Consider the following 17,523-nt stretch of genomic DNA (forward strand, 5'->3'; position numbering starts at 1 on the left):
TCATTCAGGTCCTCTTTGTCAAGTATGAAATTTTCTTAGAGCCAGACACTGTTGTGACAAGCTGAAGTTACTATGCGTGATTTGGCATTAATTAGCTCGGCTGTTTATTGAGTTCAAACTTTGATTGGTTTATAAAGTGGAGGGCAATTGGGCTAAACATGGTTTGATTTTGTAACAATTGCTTAAGAATTGTTCCCCTCCCCCCATTATAGGGTGAAAACTATCAGAAGGAACAAAACCAATGCCTGTCTTTAGAGGAGATGAATTCAATTATGACTTTCACAAAGGAACTTGGGAACTTGGGGCAATTCCAACTGGTAAAACAAAAGTGACATTTGATTCCTCATGATTACTGAGCTTATAGATCAGCCATAAACTATTTGAGTTTCGCTTAAAACTAGGTGAAGATTTTTATTTAAGAAATAGAAATCTTTGTAAGCTTTTTTCTTCTTTTCAGACATCTAAATATTAAAATGAGCAGAACCCATATTCTTTAAGAGATACAGTGCAAATAATACATGACTTACTCAAGGTAAAAGGATAAGAGATCAGCATAGCTGTCAGTACATGACTGTTCTGAGAGGGAAAATGTCCACATTTTACAAGAGAAGTTTAGCTTTTAACTTTGAGACATGTACGTGGAACAAAACTTTCTGCTCATCGTGCCCTTTTTGTTTGTGTAAAATCAAATATTACTGAATGTAACCACATTTTAGAAAACAACCTAAATCTAAATTTGTTGCAACTCTATAGCAAAGTTCAAAGAAAGGAAACGTAAATAATTATGATAACTAGGCAAAAAAAAAATAAAACCCAAAAACCTGACATTTGTTTTCCTTTCTGTGTATTTTCTTGGGTTCTGTTAATTTATTGGTCAATATGGAAGGTCACTATCCATATAATTTATTACATGTATGTGTGCATGTTCAGTACTTGCTTTGTTTCTAGTTCTGCCACTTATCTAGATGGACTATAATGGATTCTATTTTTCCACCTAAGATTTGCTTATATGAAATATCTTGTTAAAACAGCATTTTTCAAAGTCCACTGATAATTTATTATTAATCTGTTTGGATCAGACATTTATTTTTTACTTAAAAATAGCATGTATTCACATGCTACTTGTCTGAGTTATAACCAATTTACTAAGTTTGAATGTTTGGCACTCGTTCCTATAATTCAGATTTTTATTTTAGAGGGTTCAAAGTAAGCTTGTGCCACAAAGGTAATAATTTAATTGATGGATTATTTTAATTAATTTAAAGATAGTATTACATTTGTCACAGTTGGCTCAAAACTCAACAAAGATAAAGACAGAGGTCTCATTCTTGAGGAATTAATAATTTGAGATATTGTGAATGTAGAGAAAGTCTCTTGGCACAGTGTGAAAACCGAAGAATTATTTTGCAGGAAAAAGGACAATTTCCTGACTCTCAGAGTATAAAGAGGATAACCATAGATTTTTTTTCCATAGGATTAATATCTCTCACCCTGACAAAGTTCACTTGTAACCCCAAATGATTTCTCCTCATTCTTCCTACTGCCTGAGTCACTCTGTCATTCAGCTGTTTGCAGCTATCGATAGGAAGGAAATAACCATTTTCACTCAAAGAAAAGAGAAAGAAAACTCACCATATTTGGAAATATGATCAACAAAATTAGTGCCTGATAGAAAGTGGCATTTACCTTGACAACTGCACAGAAAATTATATTATGATACTGACCATTGGTTTTTAAATAAATATCTGATTTTTTGAAATAGCTGAATAAAATAGAAAGTCTTTTCTAGTAATAATACCTTTTCGGTTATTTTCCATAACTTATTATGATATTCTGGTTTTGAATATTTCTTCTCAGCTCTTCCCATCTACTACTCCTGGGATTCGATCTTTGATGCATGAATTTTATGATAGGGCAAATCCTGTGGGACGACCTGCTTCAATCCTGACTCAAGGCTGGTCTCTTATAAATGTATTGGAACAGTTTCAGCTCCTGAATAAAAAGGCTCAGCTACACCCACTGGAATGGTAAGATAGCCACAAATTTGAATTGTGCAATCCAAAAATTCTCTAAAGATTGATTTCAAAAGATTTTGCTTTTGCCTACATTAAAGAAAGCAACAAAGAGAAATGTGTCCAAATATTTGTCCTCTGGAAAATAAGTTTCTTTAAAGCATTGAAACCGTAACAGTCCTAGTGATCTTCAAACACTGTAATAAGAACACATCCAACAGTTTTTTAAACCAATAGGACTTGACCCTACTACAGAGTCATGTTTAAAATTAAAAGTTTCAATCTCATTTCATTCTGTGATGTATATCCTTGAATTATGAGAGCATCAGACGGAATTAGGTGACTTTTTTCTTTTCTTTTTTTTTTTTTTTTTATGAACCATCAGTCAGTGTGGAGCCCGAGATGGTATGATCATTTATTTAGAGAGTTTTTGAAGCGTGACTTTATTCTGGGCAAAATCTAGCCAAATTTACAAATATGTCTGTCCCTGCCACAAGAATAGAACTTTTCTTTTTTAGAAGGTAGAATCTCAGAGGGAGACATCTGACCTCCCATTTCCACTTCTGTTCTAATGAGAGGTGGTAATGAGGGGATGGGAGAGACGATAGGCCAAGGTGATTATATTCACATCTCCTGTCCTTGTCGAGAAGGGACAGGGCCCAAGGCACTAGCTAAGTCGGCTTCTCTTATATGATGGAATTCAGGGAACATTTGACTTTTCTACTGCCAGGAAAACAGAAGCAAACCTAAACCTCCTAGGGAGATGAAAAACGAAAGGGCCATGCCATAATCATTTATGTCTCTTGCAGTCCCTCTCAGGAAGGAACGGCTTCGGTTCTCCTGACTTGTCTTCATTTCCCTCTGCCTCAGGAAGTAAGGAAAGCGTTTCCATAAGAATTTTTTTTATAATTCAAAAATATGAATAATTGTATATTTGAAGAATTCTTAGGACATTTCCCAGGATCAGAACTCACTTTAATTGCCACGATGTTATGAAGTTGGCCTTATTCCCTCAATGCTCAGAAGTAGTAAGCCTGACAGAAGCCTTTATTTGTTTGAGAAGTACATTTCAAATAACAGAGCTCAGCGCCCATTTGTTTGTTCTTCACCCTCACTCAAGTCATTCAAGTCTGTCTCATCTGTCATCATCAGTGGGGAAGAGCAGACTTGATTTACCAAGGAGCCAATTTAGGTACTGTTTTTAACTTTGACTAAATTTCCTTGAGATATACAAGTTTTGGAAAATGTGTTCCCCAGCAAGTTTTTCTCAAGCTCCATATATGGTGTAAGGTTAAGGAAGGGACTTTTCCTAAATTCAGAATACTGCTTTTAACCCAAACCCTAAGCCTAACCCTAACTGATTCCCTTTGAATAAGGGAGTTTATTAGTGGTCAGCGTTGAAAGTGGTCAGTGTAGAAAGGGTCAGGACTTTCTTGAATCAGACAGACATGGATTCAAATATCCCAATCCTAGAGTTTATTAATTATAGAAGCTAAAGTTTTGATACCTCTGAGACTCAATCTCCACATCTGTAAAATAAAGATTATACTACCTACCACATATTACTTCACAAGAATTACATAAGATAATTTCCATGTACTACATGGTATCAGGTATGCTGCAGCGCAAGTAGGTAATAAATATTAATATTGACTTTTCACGTTTCTCTACCATCCTAAGGTCACTTTAGATCTACAGTGGAGGAAAATTTTTTCTTTCTTTTATAGGAAAAGTGAGACAAGTTCGAAAGATTTATCTAAGTTAACACTGAGAACATTAAATTTTAGATCTTTCTCAAAAAGCAATTAGGTAAATCACTCTGAGAACATTCCAAGAAAGAATACTCAATTCTAATTATCTTCAAATTTCCTGTGAGTGTATGTATATTTAATTATCATCCTGCTGTGTTACAAGGAGGATGCATATTATACACATTTTCCAGATGAGGAAACCATGCCAAGAAGGTGGGGGGTCATTTGCTCAAGCCACACAGCCCAGAGAAATAGAGGAGGGATTAGGACCCTGGCCTCATGTCCAAGGTCCGGTGCTTTATTCCAGTATATCCTGTAGACAGAAGGTCAGGTGTAGTCATTCGTCATTGTCCTTATCTTCACAATGGTCACCTCCAGCTTTTTCTATAGAAAAAGCCAATTTTACATACCTGTGCTACCTGTGGGGATTAATGACTTCATGCTTCCTTTTATTTTTTAAAATTAGTTATTTATTTAAGTAATCTCTACACCCAATGTGGGGCTTGAACTCACAACCCCGAGATCAAGAGTCACATGCTCCCCAGAGCGAGCCAGCCAGGTGCTCCCATGCTTCCTTCTAAATAAAGATCATTTGCTTAGAGCAACGAGGTGAGAAGAGATAAAGTCGGAAAAGCAATGGTCAGAAAAAGCGACAGTGATGTATGTCTGTGCCCTGAGGCTTAGAATCCAGAGGTCCCAACAGAATTAGTGTAAATCTGAACAGAATGAAAATATTAAAATCAATATTTGTGCATCATCTGCTAATTTTCACTTTACAAGAAATAAAGTTGCAAGTGTACTTTGCTCTCCTCATAGGCTTTCTGTGAAAAAGTCACATTTTTAAAGACAAATCATTTGTTCACAAAATCGCATAAGGAATTGCTTCAGGATGCTTTACCGTACAAAGCATCTTACTCCATTAAGATAGTAATTCAGTGTATGTGCATTTCAGGGTTTTATCTTTTATGAGCTTCACTTAGAGTTTTTGCTTCACATGAATTCAGAGATTTTTTTTTTTTAATTTGGCCTGGCACCCAGTCAACCTTCAACTAAACATATCTCACCCCATGCTTGCTTTATCTGTTTCTTCATTCCTTGGGAGAAGGGAAATATTTTAAAGTAAGTCCTAGACATTTTTCTTTTTCACCCCTAAATGCTTCATCGTATGCATCAAAGAAAGAAAAGAGACTTTACAAGTAAAACTGCAATAAAATTATCACACCTTCCCACATTAGCAATATTTTTAATTCCTTGATTCTTTGTAATTTGCTGATGTTTCTATTTTGAAGGAACTGAATATGCCTATTCATCTCCTCTCTACCACAGTGCCCAGCACAATATCTGGGACAATAAATATTTATAAAACTTAACACAGAGCATCTGATTTCATCCTCATAGCATCGCTGTGAAATCAGGCCTGTGATATTCCCTCCATTCTGCTGCAGGGGAAATGGAGAAAGAATCAGAGCACAACCCAGGAAAGTCCAACCACATCCTGCTCCGTATTCGCCATCATCAGAACCAGCAAGTTTTCGGTCTGCAGTTTAGATTATTTGGTCTCAACTTGGAGGAGTTCAAAAGTGATCTGGCCAAGCACTTAGTTACACAACAGAAAAACAGGCAAACACAACCGAGAGGAACTAAGCCTTACCATTAAGTACAGTTAGTCAGCGTTTGAGGAGAGAAGATGTGGCAAGACATAGGTCATTTTCTGCGTTGGGCCCTTAAGTTTCCTAGATTATGTGTATGTTCTTCTGAGTCTGTGTCTCAGACTTCCAGGCCTTCTTGCTTCAAGACTGTGTGATTTTAGCCAAACAGATTCCAATAAGAATGTGTGTTCCCAATTCACTTCTCTTGGACCCAGGCTATCAGGGATTGCTCACTTTTGGAGGGAAGAGTGACTTTTTGCCCTGCTTTTCTTCAAATGTGCTTCTGCTGATTAGAGATGATGAGATTTCTACCCACCTCACCTGAGGCCAGATTGCCAGTCTTGAGCAATGAAATCCAGAAAGTGTTTCTTTGTGTTCATCAAAATATCTGTGCCCACACAGAAAAAAAAAATAGTGCATTAGATGTAATTTCCATGAATTTTGTTCATTTCATTGATCCAGACTTTTTGGCATTGCATTTGCAGGCATTCTTTCACAGAGGATGAGAACATTGAAAAACCACAAGTGCCATTTGATGCAACGAGAAATAAAAAAGGTAAAAAGATATAATCTCACTTCTTCCAACATGAAAATAAGTATTGTGTGGCCCCCAAAATATATAAGAAAAATGTTTAGCTTCATTAGCAGTCAAAAATGGAAGTTAAACTAGGAAATGCTATTTTCCCTCAAATTTGAAAAGATCTTTCCTCTTAAAGATCATAGAGTTGGGGAGAGTGTAGGGAAATAAGTATTCTTATGCCACTGGTGCTGGTATAAATCAGAGCAGCCTTCCTTAAGGGGCCATGTAACAACATATAAGAAAATCCTTAAAAGTTATTCTTACAGGGGCGCCTGGGTGGTATAGTCAGTTAAGCATCCAGCTCATGGTTTCTCCTCAGGTCATGATCTCAAGGTTCTGGGATCGACCTCATGTCAGGCTTAACACTCTGGCAGCTTGGAGTCTGCCTGAGATTCTCTCTCCCTCTCCCCTTCTTGCACACGCCGTCTCTCTCAAATAAATAAATAAATCTTTTTTAAAAAAGTTATTCTTACATCATAGAAGTCTCAATCCTAGATATTCATTTTAAGGAAATAATTAAGAATGTACACAATAGTTTAGTTACATAAGTTATTAAAAATAAATTTAAAAATTTGAAACTACTTCTATTGTAATAATAGTGAAGTGGGTAAAAAATAAGCCATAGACTTCCAATATAATACTGTTAAGCCATGCTGATATTTCAGAAGAATATTTATGACATGAACGATGTTTATGGTGTGTTGTTAAATGAAAAATTGACTACAAGCCACATGGACCTCAAGGAATATTAATGGCAATTGTGATTTTCTTTCCTAGACTTATCTTTTTCTAATTTTTTCTTTCTAAAGAACATCTGAGCTTTTTATCATACAAAAAGAAAATGCTTCTAATTTTAAGAATAAAAGATGAATCATGGAACACTACATCAAAACTAATGATGTACTGTATGGTGACTAACATAATAATAAAAAAAGAATAAAAGATGAAAATAAGTACCACGTGTCTACAACTTTTTAGAAATCAAAATTTTCCTATTACAAATCAAGGTTTAATACAATACAGTGGTTCTCAGCATATGGTCCCTAGACCAGAAACATCAGCATCACCTGGGAAATTTGGACCATTCAGATCTACTGAATCAGAATCATACCTCTCTGGGTATGAGGCCCAGCACTCTGTATTGTAAGAAGTCCTTCAGATGATTCTGTGGCATGTTAAAGTTTGAGAACCACTGAATCAAAAGAAGGAATTGGTAAGCCCTGTGAAGAACTGGTGACAAACTGCTATTCTGTGTCTTTCTCACTCCCACCATTTTTCTCTTTAAATGAATGATTAAAGCACTCCAAGTGTTTTTATTCATTCCTTTGTTCCATCGGTATTTAGTAAGGAGATTTTTACTTTTTATTTTTTATTTTTTTCTCATTTATTTATTTGAGAGAGAGAGAGAGAGAGAATGAGAGAGAGAGAGCACATGAGAGGGGGGAGGGTCAGAGGGAGGACTGGGACTCCAGGATCATGACCTGAGCCGAAGGCAGTCGCTTAACCAACTGAGCCGCCCAGGTGCCCCTTATTTTATTTTTTTAACTTGTGTTATGGATTCTTTTTTTTACATTTTTTTATTTTATTATGTTATGTTAATCACCATACATTACATCATTAGTTTTTGATGTAGTGTTCCATGATTCATTGTTTGCATATAACACCCACTGCTCCATTCAGTAGGTGCCCTCTTTATTACCCATCACCAGGCTAACCCATCCCCCCACCCCCCTCCCCTCTAGAACCCTCAGTTTGTTTCTCAGAGTCCATAATCTCTCATGGTTCGTCTCCCCCTCCAATTTCCCCCCCTTCATTTTTCCCTTCCTACTATCTTCTTTTTTTTTTTTTAACATACGATGTGTTATTTGTTAGGTAGTAAAGAGATTTTTAGATAGATGTGGTTTACTTTAGAAACTTAAGAGGAAATGTCAGTGGAATCAACTGGATAAAATTTCTGCAATTCTAATGATTTGGGATATTATAGTCATAAAATCATGGAACCTTCTAGAAGGAATCTCAACATCACCCCAAAGCAATGGATGACATTTGGACCATTCATTTTTCTCCCCTAATATTTTCCTGTTTCAAGTAATCATTCTCCTGAGATTTGAACCAAAGAACTTTTGTTTTACTGTCACTTTCAGTTTAACTAAGAAGGGTTTCTGATATAAGAGAAGTTAAATAATAAAATGTGTTCTGCTAAAGTATGCTGTTTGAGATTACTGAATATGTGTTCCTTTTATTTTAATAGTTTTCATTTTAAATTAACCTTTTGTTTTTTAGCTGCTGTTCCACGAATCATGAATGAAACCAAAGAAGTTCATTGCAGTAATGGTGAGTTCCAATGAAAGTGTTTCAGGGGCATGATCAATAGCGAGGCACAGCCCAGCTTTGAATAAATCACCATTTTACCATATTTGAGTACTTTTAGACTGTAATGTATTTTAAGTAAATTTTTAGAAGTTTCTGAATGAGTTGATATCTGTCACTTTTGCATAAGAAGAACATTTTTAATTTTCTATTTTTGAACATGAAATGTTATGTTTATGTGTTTGTTTAAGGCCAGTGACTTTTAAACTCATTTTGAGGGGTCTTCAGGGTGCTAAGACTTTGCCTTGGAGACTGCTCAAGTGGATAAATTTGGCTTATTTGCTTTATACATCAATTTTTAGGACTCACACCACCCCACAGGGATTCCTTTTCTGCCAGATTGTTGACATAATGAATAGCACTTGAGTTGAATTTTTTTATAACAGAGTTTTTAATCTGATTTTCAGTTTATTTTCTTAAAATTCATGATTTTTTTTACTAAGGTATGATCAAGAAAAATGGCATGTATATAATAATACATTTCAAGTATGTAGATTTTAGGATTTAAAAATAATTTTCTTTACTCTGGTCAGGATTATTCCAGTGGCCTTGAAAATATATAATTCTAGAGAATCTAACTGACCTTTCCAAGATCACAGGGCTATTAAATGCCTGAGCTGAATCACAAAGCTGGATCTTCCAATTCTTTGTCTAAAGCTCATGAATTATCTTAATACTTTATAACAGTATGATGGAAAAATAAGAGTTCTACTTAGCAGGTTTGCTTTTTGACCATGTATACATACATATATATATATATATATATATATATATATATATATATATATATATGCTAAAACATACACTCAGAAAATTTAGCCTTTCACAAAAAGTCTATTCCAGTAAAACATAAAAGCTGGAAAAAATAAAATTTATGGACTAAGGTTTATTATAAATAAGAGTCTTCCAGTTTAATAAAATCTAATTTGTATCTTCTAAAATGCAATTTAACTCATTCATTATGTTTTAACAGTATCATTAAAATCTGGGTAGACTGAGAGGTTATACAATAATGTGGTTTAATAGAATCAACAAGTACATCCAATTAAAGAAAAATGGCATTTTAAATAAAGTATTGCTGATCAGGAAAAATAACAGATATGACTTATGCTGTTCCTTGCCTGCACTTTTCATCCAATCTCTTCCTCCTAGAAAAATACATGCACCTCTTGGCATACTGGTGCCTAGGTTATAGTGAGGAAAGGACTAGGGAGTAAATCAGGAGCAAGATGAGAATGCACATTTGTCAAGTGCTAGGCTCTGGGGTGGATGCAGCATCAAGAAAGTCACTTCACCTCTTTGGTCTTCTATTTTATGATGTATAAAATGAAACAACTCCATGGGGATAATCTCACTTTTTTTCCATTCCCAGGTAACCTGCTGTAGAGGATGGGAACATGTTAGATAAGCTTTTCAGCTTAGTTCATATTTTTATGTTGATAAAAAACTAGTCCTACCTGGGTCTGTATAATTAACCTGCCTACTTTCATGGCATGATCTAAGATTTAAAAAATAACTTGATGATGCCTCAGAATAGGTGGGATTATCCTTCAGAGTCTAGGCTTTTCTCATGTTTAACATGAGTTATGATTATCCCTCAAGAGGGCAATAAAACTCTGTGGTTAAATGAATCCATTAAAAGCAACCAAAACTTCAAACGGCTTTCCCAAATACACTTGCCAAATAGGTTAAGCAGCCTGCTACCGCCATAGCTCATGCTGGGTTCTCCGTGGATCTGAGGTAAGCTGGCCCGAGGTGAATTGGCACTGGGCTGGGAAGGACTCCAAGGAAACTCCAGGTGTTTGTAGGCAGCAACACTGATGATTCAGGTGAAGATGATATCAAGATAGATCAGCTTTTAAACAGGGCTTTAGGATGCAGCACTTAAGCCAGAGTTGGAGAGTTTCTGATGAAACCAAAAACAAGCACTTGCTAGAATCTTGCTTAAGAGAATGATTACACATTTTGTCTCGTGTGGGGCTGCATTTCAGTGTTACAATGGGCAAGCCCCACTGGAAACTTTCACTATGAAGTGAAAGTGTAAACTGCAGGGAAATTAACTCTCAGTGACTGTTTTATAAAAATATGTCTTCTTAAGTTAAAGTACATCTTCTGTGGTTACTATTTTGAAAAAATAAATCTTCTACTTCATTATTCATTTAACTGATTTTGAACATAAAAGTGTAATGCAAGTGTTTATATTCCCTTTCTACTTAGGAAATGGTCCTCTCAAAAGCACATTTTGTATGTCTGGACTCCAGCCTGTTTAATTTTTTTTAAGAAAATTTTTGTATTGTTATGTTCATCACCATACATTACATCATTAGTTCTTGATGCAGTGTTCCATGATTCACTGTTTGTGCATAACACCCAGTGCTCCATGAGAGACGGTGGACTCTGGACTCCAGCCTGTTTAAAGTGTTATGTTAGGTTCACAGTCTCCATTTGAGTCAGATCTTATGACCAACAATAGCCTGTTTTTACTGTGCTTATCTCAGCCCTTGAACATAGAATGTGCTGGAAAAAATTTTTTTAAATGAATACATTATTAATAAGTAGTTGAATTCAAATAAAAAGCTACGGTCCTTTTCAGGATGAAATCTAATAATATAATCTTGCCCTCATTCTTTAACTTTTTCTCTTTTATTGTAAAAATTTCAGGAGTTGACAATGATCATCAAAATTGTAGATGCAGTCTACCTACATCTATCAGCCAGATCAAATCTTTGGTAAAAAGTACAATCAATCAAATGGGTCATTTATCCAATTCACTCAGTTGTTTAACCAAATTGACTACTTGTTTATTTTTTACTAAGACTTTTCCCTGCAATGAAATTACAATATATCTTTTGTATTATTATTTGTTCCTAATTTGCACCTGGATAGTTTTTTCTTTCGCCAGCTGAGAAGACTATAGAGTGTGGGTCAGAAATACACAAGTTTTTTTTCATTTTCATGTTCAGCTTTCATATTCATACGTGTATGATAGTTGTACTGAGACACAGTTCTCAGAACTGGAATAAAATATCCATAAAGTCGGTGGCATCCCCTGCCATGGACTTGGAGGTACATCTCCATGTCTGTCAAAGAAATATAAAATGGTTGGCCTTGATAAGTCACAAGGTCCAGGACGGAATGGGAGATGTGACTGGAGAGAGGAAGGTGAGGAAGAGATGGTGAAATGCCTCTTCTGCTCTATTCGGAGCTTGTACTAGATTTTGGAGATAACGAGAGACCATTAAAGAACGGAAGCTGTCGCAAATCTGATTTTAGAAACTTCACTGTGATAGCTGTATATAGATAGAGGAAGGGACATGGTTCAGAGGATCATCTACTTTCTTTAAGTTCAGTGTATTGCTTCCGGCAGCGAATTCTGTGTTATCTGTTTTGTTGCCATGTTGTTAAACCTCATTGAACATTTTATTTAAAGGCAATAGAAGGATACTTTCATTTTACAGATTTCCATAGAATCCACTGGAATTTCGTTAACTACTGAAAAGTATTTATGGAACAAAATACTTATTAATATTTCTTTGAAAAACATTTGCTAAACTTCTTTTGAGTAATGTGTTTATTCCAAATATGTAATCAATATAATTTAGCAGTAGCTGGTATATATGCCTATAAATGCATTTTTCTTTTTCTCATCAAGATACTTTTGTAAAAACTGGGCTACCACCTAGAAACACATTTTTAAAATGGCTTAGAATCAATGGTATGAAGTAATATGCTGAGTTCTATAACAGGATTGAGGAGAGTATAACATTTCTTTCTCATACTTTAGGGCACTTTCTTGGGTTGGGGTGACCAGGGCAGGGAGGGGGGTCTCAGAATGTCCTGCTGCTGTTTTTGTATCTGACTTTTTGGTAAAATATTGGATTTCACGTTCTTCACCCTACTGCCTGTAAGCTACTATATCAATTCAATGGCAGTTTAATGACTCTCCCTATTAAGAAATTTTCCTCCTTCCCTGCTGGTGCCCTTCTGTTCCCACTTCACAGAGTCATCACCCCCATTCACCAGTTGCTTGATAGATGCAATAAATGCCACGAAAATGTTATCAATCCACTGGTGAGACATTTTCCCACCTTCTCACCGCCTTTAAACTTTTAAGGGCTGAGCAAAAACTATCATTTATATAATGCCAACTAAAGTCAACAGCTATTATATAAGGCAAGCTCTACAAAATTTGACAAATAGAAAATCCAGCTGAAGCCACAAATCAAATATGACCAGAGTGCCAAGTGGAAAATCAGCAGTGATTATGAAGGTTGTTCAAAGGATTAAAAAAACAACCTTAATCATATATGCTTTTTAAACATCTATCCATTTCACAGTTGTCTTTTCTTTGCCATTGTTGTTTTATTTTAACAGATGACACACAATGTTATATCAAGCAGATCCTCACACATCCACATGTGGAGCTAAATCCTGAATTTAACCCAAAGATCAAAGATTATTACTCTGAAGTCCCATTTGATGTGGTCACAGTGACAATTGGAGCGGAGACTTCTAAGTGTCAGTGCAAGGTGTACCTGCATGATCGGGCAGGACCAAGGTACGCAGATGTTGACCAGGGCTGAGTGGAGACATCATAGTGGGAAGCAAATATTTGAAGCAATATTTGAAGGTTGAGAAAAGCTGAAGCGTCAGATTAGTTGGAGAGATTGCCAGGGTGTGAAATCCTTCCACTTTTCAGGTGTCATGTGGTAAAAAAGAAGACATATCAGTGCTCTACTGATCTGTTAACAATCTTCGATTTCAAGTTTTTATTTAAATTCTAGTTAGTTCACATATATGGTAAAATTGGTTTCAGGTGCAGAATTTAGTGATTCATCACTTACATATAATAACACCCAGTGCTCATCACAAGTGCCCTCCTTAATCCCCATCACCTGTTTAGCCCATCCCCCACCCATCTCCCTCCATCCCCAATTTCTTCTCTATAGTTAAGAGTCTCATGGTTTACTTCCCTCTCTTTTTCTCCTTCCCCTATGTTCATCTGTTTTGTTTCTTAAATTCCACATATGAGTGAAATCATATAGTATTTTTCTTTCTCTGATTTATTTCACTTAGCAGAATACACTCTAGCTCCATCTACATTGTTGCAAATGGCAAGATTACCTTATTTTGATGGTTGAGTAATATTCCATTATGTATATACCACATCTTCTTTATCCATTTATCAGTCGATGGACATTTAGGCTCTTTCCATATTTTGACTATTGTGGATAGTGCTGCTATAAACTTTGGGGTGCATGTATCCCTTCAAATCAGCATTTTTGTATCCTTTGGGTAAATACCTACTAGTGCAATTGCTGGATCATAGGGTAGTTCTATTTTTTCAACTTTTTGAGGAACCTCCATACTGTTTTCCACAGTGATTGCACCAGTTTGCCTTCCCACTAACAGTATAAGAGGGTTCCCCTTTCTCCACATCCTTGCCAACATCTGTTGTTTCCTATGTTAATTTTAGCCATTCTGATAGGTATGAGGTTTGTCTCATTGTGGTTTTGATTTGTATTTCCCTGATGATGAGTGATGCTGAGCATCTTTTCATGTGTCTGTTGGCCATCTGTATGTCTTCTTTGGAAAAACGTCTGTTCATGTCTTCTGCCCATTTCTTAACTGGATTATTTAGTTTTTGGGTGTTGAGTTTCGTAAGTTCTTTATAGATTTTGGATACTTTGTTAGCAATGTTTGGATCAAATCTTTGTCACAGTGTTGTGACAAGAGAGGATCTTGTGATTTGAAATATTAAAGAGACTCATTAAGGGTAGCTTCCTTCTACCATTTCCCAACTCCTCAAGATTTTGAATATTCAGGGGTTGAACAAATATTTTGGTGACAATTTATGGACATACTAACACTAATATTCCTAGTCTCATGGGATTTTTTTCTATCAACTCTTTTGAGAGTCACCAACTCTTTTGTTTATATTTTTGAACAGAAGATAGAACTATATTACATACCATGTTCATGGCAAGGAAAATACTCATGTTCCCATGCTGTGGGGAAGGAAATGCATTTGGCATCCCTGGGAGCTAAGAGAGTCTAGTAGAAAGAAAAGAGAATTCAAGTCAGACCAACCTGGACACCAGCCCTGACTCTACCATGGGACTTTAGGCATAGAGTTGATATATTAAATGAGATAATGTATGACCCTGAGAAGTGGTTAATAATTAGTTTCCTTCCTGGTGATTGCTAGAGGACATGACTTGCTCTGCAAAGTAATTGTTGGCATACCAAATACATAATTAAATTTTTTTCATATTTTAAGTTTCTTATGAAGTTGTATAGACCTTATCTGCTTTTGTGCGCAAATTATAGGCATTAAATAAATATTGTATGAATCCATCATATATCAATATTTATTATTCGTATGGACATATGAATAAATCTCTCTCTCTCTAGCTTTGCCAACTACCCTCTGGGTTTGGGAATGAACAAAATCTCAATGCTGGTGGTGGATGAATCTCCAGCACAGGGGGCGACCCTGAGCACATATAAACTCACCATCTACAGAGAAGACCGTCCAAGTCTGCCCTTGTTTGAAGACTTCACAGCATGCGGTTTTGTGCAGGTAAGTGAATTCTACATTTGCACTCGGGTTGAATTGGGAGTGATCTGTTAACCCAGGTGAAAAATGCCAAATGAAAATTGTTAGGAAAAACATGTATGCTTGCAAATCCAAAGTGTGGTCTCATTTCCAAAGAGAAGGAGTCCCAGGCAGTTATGTGAGTTACCTTGTGAGTGTTTTTCTTTGTAGTGTGGTGGCTGCTCCCTACACTTCCTGTGCTCAGTGGACTTTTTGTGCTTAATATTGAAAAAAATGTCTGAGTGATCACACTGAGTTATAAAATTGATTTTACACTCGAGTTTATATTTCCATGTTAAATTGTGCTGTGTTTCTTGGATTTGTACCTGAATCTACTCTGAAATTTTAAGCAAGGTTCAGTGGAGTTTATTTTAAAGATTAGAGAAAAATTTACGAAGCTATTTTGTGGAAGGGATACCAGATGAATGAAATTACATTTGCTTGAGTAGATTTATTTTTCCTGCACTCCTTGTATCTTAATCATTCCTAAAGGCCGTAGTTTCTCTTGTGACGACCACATACCGCTTTGTAGCCCTGTTGATCTTGGAGGGTGAATGTGACCCAGAGACTTTGTCTTATTCAGTGGTTCTTTCCTCCATTTCTTCCCTTTGTTAGGATTCCAGGTATAACCTTCTACATTTCCTCACATCATGCACCCTCACTATAGGTGCTTCTGGGGAAGTAGTAATTGATGTTAGCATATCTCCTATTCACTCAGAAAGCATAATTGCGAATATGTCGTGTTTCAGTGACTGATAACTTATTGGGAGCATTGAAGCACAGAGGATTAGTAAGAGAGAGAAGTAGCTGACTGAGTCTCAGTGAGTAGGATGAATACCGTGTTTCCTTAAATGTAATGGCCAGATAAGTATTCTTTCCCCCTCTCCCCATTATTTGTCAGAGTGTATTTATGCTCCTGGTAATTGGCCTGATCACTCTTCTCTATATATGCTTCCCAATCTGGGTGGTGGTTACATCCATAACCAGGTGGTGTATAGTTATATAAAACATTCAAATAACTATTCACTTAAGATTTGTGCAACTTATTGTATATAAAATACATATAAACGTATTTTGCTATATATATAAATTATATACTGAATATAAATTATACTTCAATAATATAAGAGAAAAACATTAGTAGAGAAGTATGTATTATCTTCCAAGACATGCTTCTCTTCTCAAATATTACCTTCATCAGAAATAAGTTAATTACCATGCAATTACCTTATACAATGGATTATATTAGGAATTTGTTACTATAATATGAAGAAAAATATTAGAAAATTCTTGTGGGGTATATCCTATAGATGATTGCAGAAAAGTATTTCAGTCATTTATAAGAATTCTTTCCAAAAGGTTTTAATTTAAAGTTTATGTGTGGTCCCACAGCAGTACTATATTTTGTAACATGGAAAGTGTCTAATAAGCACTAATATTTTTTTAGCTTTCCCTTACAAACTGTCAAATGACTGAAGAGATAATGAATGAATAATAATGATTGATTTAGATACTTAACGAGGCATGAGTGGCCTCAGGAACTGGGAGAAGTCAATAGCAGAGGTAGGATTTTTCTCACCCTAGACTCTAGTGACAGTTCTAATCCAGAGACCTTTCCCTTATTTCTCGTTTATGCTTAATCTCATTAGAGTCTTTGGCTTTCACTGCAAGCTGATACCATCATGAAGTTCAGAATACAAAGAGCAAGAGATACAATTTCAGAACTCCTATCAATTCTCAGCTATTTCAGAGTTTCCAAATTCATAGCTAAACAGATATACATTATGAGACTCACAAATGTTTGGTCTTCTAAATTGTTCTTTTTCTATTTTATCAACAACTGTAGGGCTTCACTATATTCTTATGTTGACATCCAGATTCAAACCGTATTAAATGGTAGACCATTCTATTTAAACCCCTAAAGTGTGTATGTGGCAAACCAAAGGAAATGAATTAAACTTTAATTATAGTTTATTTGTTGGTTAAAGGGAAAAATTACATTTCTTCCTTATATTATAAATTAGATTTTGTCCTAATGGACTCCATTATTAAATTTTAAACAAACCTAAAAGGCAATCTACATTAAAATAACCAAAAAAGAGTATTCAATTTGTGGTTAATCAAGCCTCCTAATTTCTCCTTCTCCCATTCTCTCACCTTCTGGTTATCAGCTATTCATTTTATCATTTCACCAAAAGACTATCAGTGAAGGGAAAACAAATATAAGGCATACCAGTCAAAAAATCAATTACTTTGACATTTTGGTGAATAATAAGATAATTTAATTAATTTGTTAATTGACATTTTGTATCATTTATATGATCAAATACTGTTAAATACCTACTAGCCATAATTAACTATCTGAGTTTGGTGTCTGTTTCTAATTATATTGCCAGTTGGAATTTGTATATGGTTGCCACAGAGGCAACTCTTACTTTAGTTATTACCAGTGAGGGAGAAAGGGCTAATTTATATGACTGATATAAGACAACTAGATCTGGACCGAGGCTTTTTAACCTCAGCATTATCAATATGAGGGCTGGATAATTTTTTGTTTTAGGAA

At 35.5% G+C, this 17,523-nt stretch overlaps 1 protein-coding gene across 5 annotated transcripts in view; it reads left to right on the forward strand.

Annotated features, from left to right (window-relative positions):
* Positions 1-17,523, forward strand: part of CPED1 (cadherin like and PC-esterase domain containing 1) — a 269,698-nt gene that overhangs the window by 132,803 nt on the left and 119,372 nt on the right. For all 5 annotated transcript variants that reach the window (XR_003516534.2, XR_003516535.2, XM_027574292.2 and 2 more), the window contains 6 exons: positions 213-317; positions 1,858-2,027; positions 5,898-5,968; positions 8,276-8,326; positions 12,737-12,920; positions 14,777-14,945. Coding sequence is in view for 3 of the 5 variants with exons in the window: in XM_027574292.2 (XP_027430093.2) it covers positions 213-317; positions 1,858-2,027; positions 5,898-5,968; positions 8,276-8,326; positions 12,737-12,920; positions 14,777-14,945 (750 nt within the window). In the remaining 2 variants the exon portion in view is untranslated. The remainder of the gene's footprint in view (positions 1-212; positions 318-1,857; positions 2,028-5,897; positions 5,969-8,275; positions 8,327-12,736; positions 12,921-14,776; positions 14,946-17,523) is intronic.

This window comes from Zalophus californianus, chromosome 12 (assembly GCF_009762305.2).
Source record: "Zalophus californianus isolate mZalCal1 chromosome 12, mZalCal1.pri.v2, whole genome shotgun sequence".
Lineage (NCBI taxonomy): Eukaryota > Metazoa > Chordata > Mammalia > Carnivora > Otariidae > Zalophus > Zalophus californianus.